The sequence below is a fragment of the Cucurbita pepo genome, chromosome LG04 (genome assembly GCF_002806865.2).
Source record: "Cucurbita pepo subsp. pepo cultivar mu-cu-16 chromosome LG04, ASM280686v2, whole genome shotgun sequence".
NCBI classification, from domain to species: Eukaryota; Viridiplantae; Streptophyta; class Magnoliopsida; order Cucurbitales; family Cucurbitaceae; genus Cucurbita; species Cucurbita pepo.
Window position 1 is genome coordinate 11140981 of NC_036641.1, and position 17790 is coordinate 11158770.

Below are 17790 nucleotides of genomic sequence, written 5' to 3' on the forward strand. Positions count from 1 at the left end.
CAATTAGTTTGATTGTGACAGTAAAATTATTAAAATGTAAATAATTATTATTTGTAATAATAATAATAAATTCAATCATTCAGATTTTGCTTCATGTTATTAAAATTTTAAAAATCGATGTATTTTAATTGGCAGTAAATGCCGACATCAATTGACAATAAATACTAAGTACAAATCATTTAAAATATTAGGAAAAATGTACCGCATGTGTTTTTATTACATTAATTATTATTTTTGTCATATTTAAGTCAAGTTTGAATAATAATTGTTTATATATTTGTTTTTTCTATTTTTTAAAATTATATATATAAAAATAAAAACTATTCATTAAAAAGAGAGTAAATTTATAACAGCCTAATCCTACTACGAGCACCGCTCTAGCTCGTTACGTATCATCGTTAGCCTCACGATTTTAAAACGCATCTATATCTCTACTTCGACTAATGTCTTGCACCGTCAAATGACTAAACCTGATATAATTGTTGTAACAGTCCACGAAGACCATACTTAAAATTTGAAGCGAAAAACAAAAACATAAATCAAGAACACGTCTCATCTCTTCCATTCCTATAATGGTAACAAAATAAGTCAACAAAATCAGTTTTTGAGAGGAAGAAACTCAAAGAACTTGAAACAACCGGGAGAAAATGTGGACGTCGAGCTCCTGATCATGTTCGAATCCAGCCGATCGTCTTGTCGTTCCTCCCTTTCGTTCTCATTCTCGCTCTCGTATTTGCAGTACTTCATGCTGCTCAGAGGAAACAACTGGAGCGTCGTCGTCTCAGATTCCTCGTCATCGTTAACAATATTGTATCGTGTTGGATCGTTGCAGGGTTCGATGACACTGTTTAGATGTCGGGTGTTCCTTGTAAGGTTTATGAGTTGACAATTCACTGTGTCATTATTCCATGTTCCATCTCTTCTCCTTTCTTCTTCTTCTTCTTCTTCCAATTCCACTACTTTTGTTGTTCTTTGGATTTTTGCACATTCCTGCATGTGGAAGAATCTATTCTCAGTCTTTATCCCTTAGATAATATAAATGTTTTCGTAACGTGTCTACACATCGATTAGTGGATATTAATACGAGTTTTTGACGTGACCATAGATAGGCTACAGGGTCTTGCACTTCGACGCTCGAGAATACCACATCAAGGTGATGGGATTCGTACCTATGACCCTTTATACTCAAAATAGATGCATTGACCAGATTGCACCGCACCTTATCTCATCTCGTCCACCCAATTCATGAACACTCAAACCAAACTCATCCATCCTTTTAGGTATAGGGACGCACCTCCCTTAGTATCTCAAAAATAGTATTACAATCGGTCATGTAACTGCTCCAAGCCCACCACCACCAAATATTGTCTTTTTGGGCTTTTCCTAAAGGTTTTTAAAATGCTTACACTAGGGAGATGGGATCTCACAATCCGCCCCCTTCAAGGCCCAGTGTCCTCGCTGGCACTCGTTCCTTTCTCCAATCGATATGGGACCCCCACCAAATTCACTCCCTTTCAGGTCCAGCGTCTTTGCTGACACACTGCCTCATGTCTACCCCCTCCGAGGAACAGCCTCCTCGCTGGCACATCGCAGATATTGTAAAATTAGTAGGTTAGGAAGAGGTTTCGAGACCCTTGTAAAGTGTTTTGTTATCCTCATCGACCGATATAGTATCTCACAACCTATCTATTAAGAAAGTCAAATCTTTTAAGAAAGATGCAAGTATCGTTGTTCGAGAAAAGATTGGACATTGAAACGCATTAAAAGAATGAAGAACAAAGAGAAGAAGGAAGGGAGGGTGAAGAAAAAGAAAAGAATTGGTACAACCCTTTTGTATTTGTGTAGAAACATAAAGGCAGAAGGGGTTTTGTGAAGAAGTAAAAGGGCATAAGGACATGAATGGATATGTTATGAGCACAAACCCCAAAGATTTCTCAGCCCCGACAGAAGGGAAGAAATGCAGCAGCTTTTGGGCCCCCCGCCCCCCACCCCGTTTCATTTCCCAACATATCCATTTCCATTGCCAGAACTAAAAGATGCAAACTTTATTCATGTCTCATGCAGCTTAATCCTATATCTTAAGAGTTTTTGTGTTAAAAGGTGTATGATTCCATGTGGGTTTTCAAAAATATGAAATGGGTTTGGTTTATTTTTTTTAATTTTGATTTAGTTTTTGGATAGTCGGGCCTTGATTAAGAAGAGGCTATTCGAGTGCTCCATAAGTGTCAGGGGAGGCTCTATAGTGTACTTTGTTCGAGAGAATGATTGTTGGAAGGGAGCCACACATTGACTAATTTAAGAAATGATCATGAGTTTATAAATAAGTAATACATCTAATTGGTATGAGGTGTTTTGTGAAAGCCCAAAAGCAAAGTCGAGTTTATGCTAAAAGTGAATTATATCATAACATTGTGGAGATACGTGATTCCTAACATGGTTTCAGATTCATGCTCTTAACTTAGTAATGCCAGTAAAATCCTCAACTGTTGAACAAAAGGTGTACTTTACACTCCAGATAAAGAGTGAATCTCGATTAAGGGGAGGCTATTTGAGGTCTCCATAGACCTTAGACCACGGTTGTTGGGGTCTTTTGGAGAAGCCTAGGGTAGAGCCATGAAAACTTACACTCAAATTGGATAATATCGTACAATTATAGAGATCCATGACTACTAACGGATTTAAAAGGTTTATAATTTCATATGGGTTTTCAAAAATATGAAATGGGTTTGGTTTATTTTTTTATTTTGATTTGGTTTTTTGGATGTAAAGAAGGAGAGAGAGAGAGAGACCTGTGAAAGTGTGGTATTACTGCAGAGGTTAGAGGGTGGTGGAGTTGGCCGAGGCCGGTTCGTCTTTGTCTGTTCAATTTCGTACCCTTTTTCTGTGTCTGTGTTGACAAAATCCAAGACAAAAAGAATTCAACTTTCTTTTCTTTTTCTCCAAATGGCAATCACAAAAACACAAATTTAATGCCTTTCTTTTCTAAAAAAAAAACAAAACAAAAAAAAAAAAAACCTGAATATTTGTGTTCTTCAGCGGCCGTTTGACGCCGTCGTTTTTGCCGCTCTCTAGCCTTATGATTTTGAAACCAATAGAACACATTTTTGCCTTCAATTTTGCCAAAGCGGCGGAGCTGAGCGGTGATATGTTGGATTTGGTCGGCGGACGGCGTTCGTGTCCCCCGCCGGTAAAGCTCCTCCAAAATTCTCAACTGCTCCGGCGTTGGATTCCACCTTGACGAGCTTACCGTTACCGGTGGAGAAGATAAACCATTATCATCATTATTCAACAACTCTCTCTTGCTTTGATCATTCAAAAGATTAGCTGCAACTCAAACAAAAAAACAAAAACAAAAAATTAACATCGACCCCAAAAGTTTAAGCTCATAGATTACGATATATTTCTCCTTCCATTGTCTCACGAGTATAAAACCCGAAAAAGTGGATAGCCCTAATAACTCATTCGTTATCCGTCATAATCATTTGATATCTATCGACTCGAACTTTAGTAATGATATTACATCATCGACCAAAGGGTCAGAGATTTGGCTCCTCACCCGTTAACGTATATAGACGAAAGATGCGTACCTAGATGGTAATATTGTGGAGGGAGGTTGGCAGCATTGAGGCGAAGAGAAGGCAAGGGGCGAGGGACAAGAGGGCGAAGCTTGCGGCCGCCATGAAAGGGCTGAGAGAAGCAAAATTGTGCACCATTATCGTCATGTCCCAAAGTCCACATTTTGAAGAAACCCTTTGAGGAAAACAGTTGGTAACTTTCAGCCTTTTGGTTCAATAAAAAACTCAACTTTTTTTTATGGGTGTGAAGCGAAAGGGAATGGTTTTGGGAATTGAAACAAACAGCTGAGACCAAAAGTAGAATGAAACAAAAAGAAGATAAGTGGGTTTATGGTCATAAATAAAAAAAAGTTGAGAAATGGGTTTGTTTTAAATAGTACTGAGCATATCCCAAGTCGGTTGTAGAGAATAACGAAATATTACGTGTGAAAACCTCCTTCTAGTAGATAAATAAAAAAAGTGGAGAAATGGGTTTCTTTTAAATAGTACCGAGCATATCCCACGTCGGTTGTAGAGGAGAACGAAATATTTCGTATAAGGGTGTGAAAACCTCCCTCTGGTAGATAAATAAAAAAAGTGGAGAAATGGGTTTCTTTTAAATAGTACCGAGCATATCCCACGTCGGTTGTAGAGGAGAACGAAATATTTCGTATAAGGGTGTGAAAACCTCCCTCTGGTAGATAAATAAAAAAAGTGGAGAAATGGGTTTCTTTTAAATAGTACCGAGCATATCCCACGTCGGTTGTAGAGGAGAACGAAATATTTCTTATAAGGGTGTGAAAACCTCAATATAGTTGATAGAGTTTTAAAAACTTTGACCAAAAGCACAAAGAAGACAATATCTTATAGTGGTGACTTATACTGTTACAAAATGTTATTAGAGTCACACACGGGGTAGAGTGACAGCCAAAGATGCTGACATCCTAATGGTGGGCCTAATGGTATTAGAGCTAAATACCAAGTGAGGACACTGACACGTAAGGAAGGTGAATTGTGAGATCTCATATTGGTTGGATTAAAGCTAGCATTAAGTGGTGTGAGAGTGAGGACGCTTGACCTTCAAATGGAGTGGATTGTGTGTGAAGACGCTCGCCCCCAAAATTGTGAATTTAACTACGATCGTAAAAAAAAAAAAAAAAAAAAAAAAAAAAAAAAAAAAAAAANAAGCGTGGAATTTTGGAGGAAGAAGGGGTTTTGGGGATAAGGAATGGAAAATGACATGACGAGATGATGAGCATTATCATAAGCTTCGTCTTACTCTCCCTCTTCCTTTTTGTTTTCACCCCTTTTTTTACCCTCTCTTCTAAAAATTCCTCAAATTATTTGTGGGCCTGAAATCTATGTCACCCAAAAATTTAAAATCACAATTAGGTTTAGGCTCGTCTTTCGAAACACGTATGAACTCATACCATTTCTCTACCTCCCGTACAACCTAATCGCTATCACTTACTAATCTCGAGCTACTTACGAGTGTGAAAATTGTCCCTATAAACTCGTATTGGTCTTGTCATCACGTTTTATTCTCACTCACAACATACTTATCTTTAGAGCGGGAGGGACCGAACCATAAATTTGTGGTCATCCATTGAGAAGTAGCTTTCGGAGTTAATTCTTGAATCCGACTGCGTGTCTGTGTATTTGATTTTTGTCTGTGGTGCAGTGAGTGAGGGACTTGGGGATAGGTGGTGGCTCCATGATATCTCACATACATGGTACGAATATTAATTTTCTCTTTATTCAATTATTCCATGGACCTCTTTCCAACATTCTCTCAAATAATAAATATTATTATAAAATTTTAATTTTCTCTTTCATATTCCAATCATCAACTCCTCTTCTCCTAATATTCTCTATTTGTTAATGTCGGATCTAACAATCACTTCTTTACGGTTCAGTGTTTTCGCTTGCACATTGCCCGTATACACCTCCCTTAGAGTCCAATATCCTTATTGACACACGGCTCGTTATCTGACTTTGATACTATTTGTAACACTTCAAGCTTATTAACCAGAGATATTATATCTTTTTAGACTTTTCCTTCTTTCTTTCAAAATTTTAAAATTGATCTGCTAAAGAGGATTTTTACACACTTACCATGTTTGGTTATTTTCTCGGATAAATATGAGATTTCACATTTGTTGAATAATAAAATATTTTTTAATATTAAAAGTGAAAAAATAATTAAAAAAAAAACATGTATGAACAAAAACTGGATATGTCGTTTCAGAATCTTTGTCCTGTTGTTGTGAATGAGCAGGGAGTTGATGGTCTTTTAGACAATTAAATAAAAATATTTATATCAAATAATACAAATTCAAAATGACTCACTGACTCGTCTCTCAATTCAACTCTGACTTTTTTTTTTTTTTTTTTTTTTTTTTTTTTTTTTTTTTTTTTTTTTTTTTTTTTTTTTTTTTNTATTTTCTTTTTTAACAATTTTTTTTCTATATTATATTATGATTTTCTATCCTTTAATAATACAAAATAAATTAAATTTGGCGGGAATTTTAAATCTTCAACCCACACAAGAATGTGGCTGCAATGTTTACCGCGCCCCATCGATCATAATTTCCCCCAAAATCCTTTCCATTAAGCCACAGCTCTCGTTTCTCTTCACCAGAATCGCCAATTTCCACCGGCATCCATTGAATAATGGATCGGACGGCCGAGAATTGGTACTGGAACAGAGCGTCGCCGACGGCCATTGCTAGGCGAAGAAGCTTCATGTCGATGAAGCGCTTCGGTTTCTTGACGCCCTCCGCCTCCATGGCAATCGATTGCATTCTCTTAATCTCGGTAACGTAATCCATGGCCTCTGTGATCCCCCCCGATTTATGCTCTCTGTTGCTTCACGGTGTGTATTGGATGAACAGATGTGTGATGTTCTTATTGCTTGTTTGCTTGATTATCGATCGTCGTATTGTGCTTTGCGTTTGTTTGTTTGTTTGTTTTGTTTGATGCTTTGCCTGAGTTTGTTCATTCTGTAGTGTATTATAATCGCTTGATCGATCAGTTTTGTTCGTTTTCACTACCGAATGTAGCCCATAGGGTTTTATTTGATATGAAGAGTGAAAGACAGTGTCCAAATGTTGTTACCTGTTCAACCTTGATCGATGGATACTGCCGTGTTGGTAACGTATCTGCTGCCGAGTAACTGTTTGATGAAATGCTGTAGAACGATGTGGAGTCTAGTTCACTTATAATATAGGGTTCTAATTCATAGGTTTCCTTACGAGCGGGATTTTGGAACAGGGAAGGCGTTGATGTGAAAGCTTCGGGAGAAGATGAAGGGAGAAAAGGATCCCTCAGTGTGTAGGATGAAAGTCCCACGTAAGCTAATTTAGGGAATGATCATGGGTTTATAATCAAGGAATACTATCTCCATTGGAATGAGGCCCCAAAGCAAAACCGTGAGAGCTCATGCTCAAAGTGGACAATAATACCATCTTGGAGAGTCGTTATCATGGCTTTATAATCAATGAATACTCTCTCCATTGGTATGAGGTCTTTTGGAGTAGGTCAAAGTAAAGCTATGAGAGCTTGTGATCAAAGTAGACAATATCATACAATTGTGGAGAGTCGTGTTGATCTAACACTGTGAAAAGTGCAAGAGTGCAGTTTTCGCCCCTCTTGTTGATTCTTCTTGTCAAGCGGGTTCTTTCAACCAGGTGTTTTAATTGCAGAAGATATGCCTCAGGGAGTGTGCCCGAGGAATTTGCTTATGGGCAGAGGATAGATTCACGTTGTAAAGCTAAAAAACGTCATGGGGCCCTGAGAATTGTATATTTATGATGACGAAAAGAGGACTTATTCCTGGTTTTACTATCATATAATTCTATTATCCCTGGGCTTAGCAAAGAGGGAAGTTGTATGCGGGCGTATCAGTTGTTGGTGGAAGGAATGGGATTTGGGTACTCACCATCTGAACATACGTATAAGGTTCTTTTAGAAGGTCTTTGCCAAGGCTAATGACAATGATACACTTGTTCTAGTGCTTCAAAGCAACTGTCAACCTGATGTTATTACCCTCCGTACAGTCATGAAGGGATTTTGCAAGGTTGAAACCATTGGAGAAGCTCTAAAGGTATTAAATGATATGATGATCGGTAAATTTTGTGTTCCTGATGAAGTAACCTTCAATTGTATGTGGCTTACTGAATGTTTGGAAGATCCAGGAATCCCTTGGTTTAATATTACATAAGGTAATGCCAGAAAAAGGCATTATGTCAGGGTGTTGTTATGTATAATGCCACTATTCGAGGTTTGTTTAAGCTTCAACAAGCAAACCAAGCAATGGATACCTTTTACAGAATGATTAGCAATGACATCCTAGCTGACAGTACTAGTTATGCTGTGATCATTGATGGGTTATGTGATTCCAATAAAATTGAAGAAGCTAAGAGATTCTGGAAAGATACAGTCTGGTCCTCAAAGATTAATGATAGTTTTGTTTAATTTGCTATTCTTGAAGGGCTTTGCCACACTGGCAAATATAATGAAGCTTTCCATTTCCTATTGAACTAGCAGAGGCTGGGGTTTCTCCAAATATCTTCTGCTAGGATATCGTGTTCAATACTGCATGTAAGTTGGGACTAAGAGGAGAAGCATATCGACTGTCACAGAGATGAAAAAGAATGGGTTAGCCGCTGATTCAGTAACCTGAAGGATTCTTCCAAATTACATCAAAGTGAGATGACACTTCTGGGAATCACATCAGATTGATATTGTCCACTCTGATGACTTTATTTTTTGTTTTTCCGAAATATCTCGTACCAATGAAGATATATTCCTTACTTATAAACCTATAATCAATCTCTTAGTTGATGTGAGACTCTTCTTCCAACAATCCTTCCCTCGAACAAAATTCATCATAAAGTCTCATAGAGCCTCCTCTGAAGCCTATGGAGCCCTCAAACAAAGTACATCATTTGTTCGACACTTGAGACACTTTTGACTACACTTTCGAGGCTCACAACTTTTTTGTTCGACATTTAAGGATTCTATTGACGTGACTAAGTTAAAGGTATGACTTTGATACCATGTTAAGGAATCACGTACTTTCATGATAGCATGATATTGTTTACTTTGAACATAAGCTCTCATGGTTTTACTTTTGATTTTTTCAAAAGGCTTCATATCAATGGAGATGTATTCCTTACTTATAAATCTATGATTAACCCTTAATTAGCCAATGTAGGACTCTTCTCCCAACAATCCTCAATATACACAACGTAACCAAGTGATTTTAATCAACATAGGGTTGGCTTGGGCCAGACAGACTTGGAAAGTTTTGTTAGTGTAAATGTTTAGACAGATGTAAGGCCTTGGTCTTTCTGCACAGAGATCAAACGTCCAAAACATCCAATCCTGTGATTCTATTCTAGAGCCATCATGCTTTTCCGCTTAGTAAAAGGATCATGCGTTCAAACATGGTTTCAAAACCATGAAAGCTGACAGGAACAGACCTTCCAAAACATTGCTAAATCCATTTGCAGCTCCTCTGTAGAGGCTTGTTGCATTCTTCATAGACTTATATGTTTCCTGTCACAACCCTCAATTAATTGCCAGTGTGGACTTGGAGAAAAACAAAATCTGAGGAACATTTTTCACTGTTCTAATTTTCACATTCATGATTGTCTTACTATCGTTCACTGTCGTTTTAAGAGAAAAAATGGACACAGGATCTGGTACATATGCTAGTCTATGTTGAATATCTGTCGAATCGAAAACGCTAACCATCAAGTTCAGGACATTTGAACACTAATTCATTTTGCTTTTCTGATTCTCAGGTAACCATCTGTTCTAAAGGCGATGAAACGCAATGCAAGTTGGAAGACAGCTTACTTTGGTCGAGTGGTTACCAAGTGATCAGGTAAAGCTTTCTATTACTTTGTTTTATCATTTGCACACTAAGGATCTAATCACATATACACAAAAGTTCTTACAAAAAGGAAAAAAGATTAAAAAAGATGCAATCACAATCATATCAACCTCTTTTCACATTATATCACGAGGCACTGATTCATTTTCATCAGTTCATTAGCCTTTTTGTTTTGTGAACTGCATTTTATGCATAATTTTGATAACTTTTCCTTGCATTTTACAAATTGAACTTCAATATTGTATTTGGTTCACAAACTTTTTAGGTTTCTAAATTTTAATAACGTCTTCCAATTTTTTAGTTTTGTTTCTAAAAGTTCTAAGATTAATTTAGAGTTTGTCAACTAAGATCATAGTAAATCAATTTTGTGCCCATTTTTAAATAGTTAAATAAGTTAAAATATACTATATACTATATATATATATATATGCAAAGAATATTCTATAGACAAGAATGAAAAGTGTGAAGATTCGTAAAGAAATATGTTTTTAGATGCGAATCGGACACGCTTTGCCCTTTGTAGAAGGAAAAGTAATAATTTAAAGCCATTTATTTCTTTAGTAAAATGTCTTTTTCTGTATTCAATAAAATTGTAAATATCTGGCAAAAATATCTTTTAATATACAAATAAATCATTAAATATAAAGGCTAATGGATTACTAATAAGCTAATCTTATTAATTAATTAATAGATTTTAACTTTCAGCAGGGACGCATGAAAAGAGGATGATTTTAATAATTGATATAAAAAAATATTTATGGATCAAATTTATTTTGTTTAATATAATATAGAGGTACAAATTTGAACCTCAATCTTATTCTAATATATAGTTGTTTTAATGAGTAAGCAATGTTCTTGGGAGCTGAACAAATCCTTTTAAGCTGTCAAATTCACATGGAACTTTTATCAAAACAATTAAAATATTATGCATAAATGAGGCGGATAATGTATCAAAAGTATTCATGAACTAAATCTTTATGACAATTCTCAGCAAACGTTTCAAGATTATAATTTAACTTGACTTAATTCATTCATGTATCTATCACGTCGGTTTAGGTCATTCATATCGATTTTGCTTCTACCATTCTAATAAACTTTAACTCTAAATATATTTTAAAATATTTACGCGTCGAAAGAATAATATATATATATATTTTTTTTATGAAGTAAAGCCAAAGTTGGGAGGTTTTTTAAAATGTATAAGAGGAAAAGTCGAAGGACAAGTGTGAGAGTGAAAATGACGCGAGTAAAGGTGTGGAGGCATCCAAGGAAGGGATTGCGTGGTTATGTTGTGTTCACTATTCAACTTTAAAAGCGCGTCTTTAAAAGGCGCGTCTCATCCCCACGCGTCTAGAATTAATAATAATAATATTATTATTATTATTATATTTAATTCATTATTTAGAATATTTGAATTTAATAGTTTTTATTTCCTAATCTTACCCTCATTTATTGTTATTATTTTCCTACCAAAAATAAAAAATAAAAAAAGTTCCTCTTTTTGTAATTATATTTTTCTGAACCGTTGACTCACAGTACTTTTTAGTCAACACGCCTATTTTCATCCCATTTCAACGTTATTTTGGGTGATATTTTTATCGACATTTTTATATATAAAAAATTAAAAAATGTAAATGAATTATCCATGTCGATTTATTTATTTATATTTTTTTTTGTAATAAGTTGAAATTTATCCATATAAGCGATATTTTTATTTTTATTTTTTCATTAATTTTTCTGTGATATAATTGGAATGCATATCAATATCAAACTTTTGGACTAGTGGTCATCGAGGACAATGAAAATATTAAATAGCTCTAGAAAATATGCCCAAATCATTATGATCACCTACCTAACATTTAATAGTTGACCGTTTCTTTCCTCGATTTAATAGGGTAAACCGCTTGTACATAGACTCAACCACTCACAAAATTTGAAAACAAGAAGACCACATGTGAAGGCCCCGACACTTGACCTATTTGAAGATTACTATAATAACATTTAGGTTGTTTACGTTTGTTCAAAGTGAGTTTCAATCAAGTAACGTGTCAACCTGCAAATAGAATCTTGATATCGGTGAACTATTTAGCTTTGTAACTGTATTGTTTACCCTGCATGATAGTTGTATTGGTTGAGTAGCTAATTCATCATCTATGTTGTCCCTCCCTTTAAGTAGACCACCTGGTCGGCCTCGTATTTGGTCAAAGTTGACTAACGTGCTTCGAGGTGGGGCTTGAACAAGTGTCCTATGATGGTTGCATCATTGGAAGACATTTTTAACAACATTGTTTGGATTAAGGTAGACTACAAAAGTTTTGTAGATTAATTAAAAGAATTATATATAAAATATAAGATGGAAGATATATATATATATATATATAAATGATATTTGAAAAGTCGGATTTTCATTGACCGTATTATTTGATGGATAAAGAGGAAAATTAGGAGAGAGTCGGCCGTCGGATTTGAGTTCCCACATCGCTCTTCTTCTTCTTCAATCTTTTCTCATTATAAATACCCGTTCGCCTTTTCATTTCTTCAAGCAGAAATACAATACTCTCACTTTCTCTCTCTTTCAGATTGAAATTTGACCTCCCAAAATGGCTACTGACTCGAACCAGATTGCGGCATCAAACTCCGATACCGAGCAGGTCTTGAAGTCCAAGCCCTCCTTCCTTCTCCAGGACAACGCTGAACTCCGCAAGGTTTTCGACCGCTTCGATGCCAATGGCGACGGGAAGATCTCCTTATCCGAGCTTGATTCCGTCCTCAAGTCCTTAGGCTCATCCGTCCCCTACGACGAGCTCCGCGCTGTCATGGAGGATCTCGACACCGATAAGGACGGTTTCATCAATATCGATGAGTTTGCCGTCTTCTGTAAGGAGCCGATGGCCTCTAATGAAGCCGGAGCGTCGGAGCTTCGTGACGCCTTCGACCTCTACGATCAGGACCATAACGGCCTGATCTCGCAATCTGAGCTCCACCTCGTCCTCAATCGCCTCGGAATCACATGCTCCAAGGAGGACTGTCAAAGGATGATCCACTCCGTCGATTCCGATGGCGATGGAAATGTTAATTTCGAGGAGTTTAGGAAGATGATGTCCAATAATTCCAACTCCGAGGCGCCGAATCAGAATGGAACTGCCGCCACGGCGCCTTAGCCCTAGCCCTAGCCCTAGGTTTTCTTAAGTTCATACAATTAGCCGCGTGAGAGGCAACGAAGTCGATTTACATCGTTCGTTCCTTTTCCCTCTTTTAATTTTTCATTTCGCTTCTCTGTTTCTCCTTAATCTGAATCGATGTATTCATGTATCCTAGTGTTTTTTCTTTTTTTTTTCCAAAATATAACATGAAATTCCGGATCTGGTTCTGTTCTCCCGCCATTAATGCTTTTCTTTCATTTCAACTCCTCTTTCTCCTCAGCTTCCGACTGAAGGAAGTAAGCCTCGGCCTCTGTTTTTCTTTGCAAATTCTAAAGTTTATGCATATGATTTTTTCTTTTTAAAATTTTATTTTAAACTTACAGCTTTGAAGTTGCATTTTAATCCTCAATGCTTCATTTTCTTTCGAATTCATAGTGGTCTCAGGAAATTAGTTGGGAGATAAAGAGTTTTAGTCCTAATAAATAAAGTTGACCCGAGAAACAACATGTACTTTTAACACATGACCCAAAATAAAAGAGAACTTACCATTTATTATTATTATTATTATTATTATTATTTTTGTGGTTCATTTATAGAAATTTTATGGTCAAGCTTAGCTTTATATTAGGTGACTCTCTACTGAAGTATGTGAGTGAGGATAAAGTATGCTTAAACAGTTACTCTTCACTCTTAAAAATTAAGATTCGGTAACATACCATATCGCAAGGGATGCAAGAAGATGGTGAAGCCGTTAGATGTATTAGTAAAGAAAAAAAAATCCAAGCTTTAGAAAATGTGGACCTACGAAATCTATGAGAACGAGAAAGAGAATGAAGTAACATGACTATATTACGAGAGATGGATGAAAATGTCGAAGTCTGAGAAAGAAAATGAATGATCAATTTCCCGTCTTAAAAAGTGAGAATCTTATTGGGGAATTTTATTTTTGTTTATCTGTTTTTTTTTATAGAAGCCCCCCAAAATTTATTCTGAATGGGGTATTTTGAAGAGGAAATTCTCCCTTGTCTAAGGGGCTAACTAGAATACCATATATTATCTTTGCATCCAACCAAAAATATAATATCTAACATAATAAATAAATTTATGCCTAAATAAAATAGTTAAAAACCTTAACTTTCCTTATTAAATCATTAAAGCTTAAACACAAAAGTGATTTTAGATAATCGTTCTTTCACGTATTCTTCCATTATTTAGATGTCACAATTATCTAAAATCTATTAGAATATTTAATGAAAATTGATACGTTTTAATGTTGTCATTCAATTGATCCATATAACTGTCTTAATCGTTTCATGTCAACGTTCATCGAACATTTTAATGAGTTTCTGTCGAAGATAATTTTGACATTTATAAAAAATTAAAAACAATATAAGAATGCTTTAATATTAATTATGTATCATTAATATTATTATTTATATATACGTAGTTAGAGTTACAATTATACCCCTTTTTAATTTTTAATTATTAGTTCCTCGTAATAAATAGTTGAATAGACCTCACTTGAACACGTCCTATTAATTAGGTGGTCAAAGGGAGCGGGAACGACTTCCTCGTCCCGTGTCTTTGTTCCCATCTCCTACTCGATTCTCCCTTCCCATCCCCATTTAGAAAACTAAAAATTCCCGCTACATTTCTTCTCGATTCTCCTTTAATCCAAGAATTAAGCATGTTTAACCTCTAATATATATATATTTTTTAATATTATAGAGTGCAATCTTAAAATATATACGGGATTGAATTAATAATCAAATTTAATTTTATTATGAGTTGAGTTGTCTAAACTTATCGAACACTTCAATACATATGTACGTGATTGTTTAGTCCACATCGTGATCATAATCCAACCGCGACATAATAATTTTGAAATAGAAACAAAATTATTTTGAATTATAGGGTTGTGCAATGAATAAAATGAGTTTATTGACCAAAAAAAAAATAAATAAATAAAGAAAGAATTGTCAAAATCATGAAAAATGGTATTTACATAATGCCACTCAAGTGGCTCCAACAAGCATGGCAAAATGGTCTTATCCTATCACCCTATCCATTATCATATGTTCCTCCTATGCTTAAATTATTATGCCTTTCTTCAATAAATATATGTCATTAGTCGATGACTCGTACTCGTTTATATCGTTGGGGGCTGAAGAGAGACGACTTAAAGCACGAGAGGCTGAAGGGAGATGAAACAAACTCGTACTCTACTCATACTCTACTTATACTATTCATCCTTTTCATCACTACGCTTATTGTCACGGTCATGCTTGTCTAAGACGTGTAGCCTATGACCCGTTCCCAACCCCTTTTTACTTGCTTTTATATTGATTAGGTTTTTACTATTCTTGTTATGTTAATACGGGGTATATGATCGTTCATTAAAATCATGTCAATTCTTCCTACCCGAGTTATACGATATCAAAGTTGTGATTGTTACAAATTATTTCAACGCATGTCCTCACTCACGTTTTCTAAACCATCTATCTCCAATGTGATTCGAGGCTTGATAATACGCCAAAACTATCTGCAAAGTTTGACATTCACACGATTGATTTATTCACTGGGTTAAAACTAATTTTTACTGTGTCTTACTGCAGTAAGAGTGCTATAATAACATTTATCGCATAAATTTAGATATTTATACAAAATTATTTTTATAAATTGGCCTATTAATATTTAACTAAATATTTTCTATTAAATGTGGCATCCTTGAATGGGCCTAAATGGTGGGCTTCTAAATGGTTGAGGCCCACACTAAATTTATTTCTTTATTATATATTTTTAAAAAACATTTATAATTATTAATTCTCCCTTGAACAGTTATAATTATTATAACCATGTTCATGAGATTAAAAATATTAAATTACATTTTAAATAAAAATTACCCTAATTTAATTAAAGCGATATGATTAATAGGCAATGGAATCCAACGCTAAGCTATAATCACTTCCTAAACTGAGGGAATTAATTAGAAAAGTGATTAGATTAGTCATCATCAGCCACATTAGGTTAATCATTTTGTTAATCTCACCTGCCAGTCACGATACACAGAGCAACCCCCAATAAAAAATCCCCACGATTTAAATTTTTTTATGAAAAATAGTAAAGTTTGAAAATGAGATGACGAAGTTGACGGTGAGGAAATTTGGATTTGAGATAGAGGAAGCTATGGGTCACTTTCCTTGTTAATGACACCTAACATATATAATAAATAAATATATATATATATATATATAAGTAAAATAAATAAATAAATAAATAAATAAATAAATAAATAAATAAATAAAAATCATGCATATCCATTATGTTGTTTCATCATCAATGTTTGTTCACATGAGACTATACTCAATGGAAACAACGCTAAATTTATTTTTATTCTATATTAATGATAAAAAATATATTTGGTACTTTTTTTAATAAAAATTAATTTTAAGATATATTAAAAATATAATAATTAATCTAAATTAAAATAAATAAATAAATAAATAAATAAATAGAAATTGTATTGAATAAATGGAAGCAATATTTTGGAGTCCAAACACATCGGTAGAACTTTAAAAGAACACTTTCCTCTCTGTTTGTGCAGAGAGAGAAATGGCGGATTCATTCGACGAAGAGTGCGATTATCTGTTCAAGGCGGTTCTGACGGGCGATTCCGGCGTCGGAAAATCCAATCTCCTCTCCCGTTTCGCCAGAGCCGAGTTCCGATTGGATTCCAAACCTACCATCGGCGTCGAATTCGCTTACCGGAATATCAAGGTCGCCGATAAGCTCATCAAAACCCAAATCTGGGACACCGCCGGCCAAGAAAGGTCACTCTTCTTCTTCCTCTCTTTTAACCTTCTCTTTTGATCGTATAGAAAATAAACACAAAAATTAGTATAAATTATTCTTAATTAAACTCTTAATTATGCTTAACATCAATATTTAATAATTATTACGAGACAGTCACAATTTAAAAAATTTAAAAAACTCTATTGGGGACGATTGGACTGTCTTTTTATTATTATTATTTAAAAAAATATTAGGTCGAATTAAAAGGCGAGAAAAAATTGGTCCTTTTGGTGGGACCCATGAACCTAAAAGAGAAATGAAACCTGTCGTTTAGCGATTGATTAAAGGCTAATATGTCTCCAAATAAAACAAGACATTCCAAACCTAGGGTTCATGGAAGGAATAGTGTCTTAAATTTAAATCTCCTCCTAATTATGATTAATTACAACCTTAATCTAAGTTATTCACTAATCCATCTTTTGCTACCATATTTTATTCCCTCCATTTATGAGCCGATTTTCAGCATTAAATAAAAAAACTACCATTTCTAATTTTTCCATAAATTTAAGGCTATTATTTTATTGTCCAATAAGAATTTGACACGTAAAAACCAGAAGTAAAAAGGTGTTTCGTAAAAAGACATTAAAGGAAAATAATTAAATTATTATTATCCCCGACAAAGGCGGTTTGTTCCGGAAGGCTACAAGTTTCTAAAGAGGTCAGAAAAAGTTATTATCTATTCTCTTAATATTTTAATATTGTTTTTTTTATTTATTGTTTTATTTGTTACATTCAAATCTACGAATTTAATTTTATGTTAATATATAGTTTTAATACCATTTTAATCTAAATTTGATTAAGACGTGTATAGATTTAGGGCAATTACAAGCTCTTATTATCGAGGAGCATTGGGAGCATTGCTAGTATATGACATAACTCGAGCGGTGACATTTGAGAATGTGAAGAAGTGGTTACGAGAGCTAAGAGATTTTGGGAATTCGGATATGGTCATCGTTCTAGTTGGGAACAAAAGTGATTTGAGCCATTCTCGAGAAGTTGAAGAGGAAGAAGGACGACGTTTGGCAGAGTCTGAAGACTTGTTTTTCATGGAAACTTCTGCCATGGATAATGTGAACGTGGAAGAGGCATTTCTTGAAATGGTTCGTAGGATCCATGCGATTGCTTCCCAAAAAAGCTTAAATTTACCCAAACGAATTGAAAAGCTTGTTGCTTTTCCGAATGGAAAAGAGATCGTTAGTATTCATGAAGTGACTCCTACCAAACCCAATTCATATTGTTGTTATTTATGAAATTTTAATTTTAAATAGCGAGTTTACTTTATTTTATTTTTTTTTGTTGAAGTTTTATATATATATATATATATATATATATATATATA

General features: G+C 34.7%; 3 protein-coding genes and 1 pseudogene across 3 annotated transcripts; 3 read left to right on the forward strand and 1 right to left on the reverse strand.

Moving 5' to 3' along the window:
* Positions 1–535: 535 nt before the first annotated feature.
* On the reverse strand, positions 536–3860 carry LOC111793839 (WUSCHEL-related homeobox 1-like). The gene is made up of 4 exons (XM_023675899.1): positions 3588–3860; positions 3016–3324; positions 2790–2887; positions 536–990 (listed from the first exon to the last, which is right to left on the reverse strand). The coding sequence occupies exons 1-4, from the start codon at positions 3736–3738 to the stop codon at positions 598–600; spliced, it is 951 nt and encodes a 316-aa protein (XP_023531667.1). The 5' UTR covers positions 3739–3860; the 3' UTR covers positions 536–597.
* Positions 3861–6636: 2776 nt separating this feature from the next.
* On the forward strand, positions 6637–9451 carry LOC111793361 (annotated as a pseudogene).
* Positions 9452–11934: 2483 nt separating this feature from the next.
* On the forward strand, positions 11935–12838 carry LOC111792277 (probable calcium-binding protein CML27). The gene has a single exon (XM_023673649.1). It carries the CDS (start codon positions 12057–12059, stop codon positions 12615–12617), a length of 561 nt encoding a protein of 186 aa, XP_023529417.1. The 5' UTR covers positions 11935–12056; the 3' UTR covers positions 12618–12838.
* Positions 12839–16142: 3304 nt separating this feature from the next.
* LOC111792265 (ras-related protein RABA6b-like) lies at positions 16143–17737 on the forward strand. Its single transcript, XM_023673625.1, has 2 exons — positions 16143–16429; positions 17263–17737. Exons 1-2 carry the CDS (start codon positions 16212–16214, stop codon positions 17699–17701), a joined length of 657 nt encoding a protein of 218 aa, XP_023529393.1. The 5' UTR covers positions 16143–16211; the 3' UTR covers positions 17702–17737.
* Positions 17738–17790: the final 53 nt, after the last annotated feature.

Coding starts and splice junctions, on each gene's coding strand:
- LOC111793839 (XM_023675899.1), bottom strand. CDS start 3,738: ATGTGGACTTTGGGACATGACGATAATGGTGCACAATTTTGCTTCTCT. Junction 3,325..3,587: donor TCCACAATATTACCATCTAG/GTACGCATCTTT, acceptor TTTGAGTTGCAG/CTAATCTTTTGAATGATCAA. Junction 991..2,789: donor GTAATACCACACTTTCACAG/GTCTCTCTCTCT, acceptor TTCCACATGCAG/GAATGTGCAAAAATCCAAAG.
- LOC111792277 (XM_023673649.1), top strand. CDS start 12,057: ATGGCTACTGACTCGAACCAGATTGCGGCATCAAACTCCGATACCGAG.
- LOC111792265 (XM_023673625.1), top strand. CDS start 16,212: ATGGCGGATTCATTCGACGAAGAGTGCGATTATCTGTTCAAGGCGGTT. Junction 16,430..17,262: donor GACACCGCCGGCCAAGAAAG/GTCACTCTTCTT, acceptor AGACGTGTATAG/ATTTAGGGCAATTACAAGCT.